This window comes from Penaeus monodon, chromosome 30 (assembly GCF_015228065.2).
Source record: "Penaeus monodon isolate SGIC_2016 chromosome 30, NSTDA_Pmon_1, whole genome shotgun sequence".
Classification (NCBI taxonomy): Eukaryota; Metazoa; Arthropoda; class Malacostraca; order Decapoda; family Penaeidae; genus Penaeus; species Penaeus monodon.
The window spans coordinates 31283516-31283764 of record NC_051415.1 but is presented as its reverse complement, the minus strand read 5'-3'; the positions used below and the strand labels follow the sequence as shown (position 1 = coordinate 31283764).

Sequence of the window (249 nt, the reverse complement as noted above, 5' to 3'; positions counted from 1 at the left end):
CTCAAAGACGTCCAAAACCCACCATTGACATCTCCATTATGATCCGCGTCGGGGTTGTCGAGATCGATGCCCGTCAGACCCGACCCGCGCACCCAGTCCGACTCGTCTGTGCGGTTGTCTCCCGTCACCACGTTCTGCCAGCCGCACGTGCCCGCCTCGAAGTCGCACGTTCCTGAAGGAGGATGCGAAGGAGGGCCTCTTGGATGTGTGGGTATTGGGGATTGATTGACTTTTTGGTTTGTTGAAATG

The 249-nt window shown here is 57.0% G+C and overlaps 1 protein-coding gene across 1 annotated transcript in view; it reads right to left on the bottom strand.

Annotated features, from left to right (window-relative positions):
* LOC119592415 (MAM and LDL-receptor class A domain-containing protein 1-like) overlaps positions 1 to 249 on the bottom strand; it is an 11913-nt gene that overhangs the window by 2162 nt on the left and 9502 nt on the right. Inside the window, exon 16 of the mRNA XM_037941236.1 lies at positions 23 to 172. Within this exon, the coding sequence (XP_037797164.1) occupies positions 23 to 172 (150 nt within the window). The remainder of the gene's footprint in view (positions 1 to 22; positions 173 to 249) is intronic.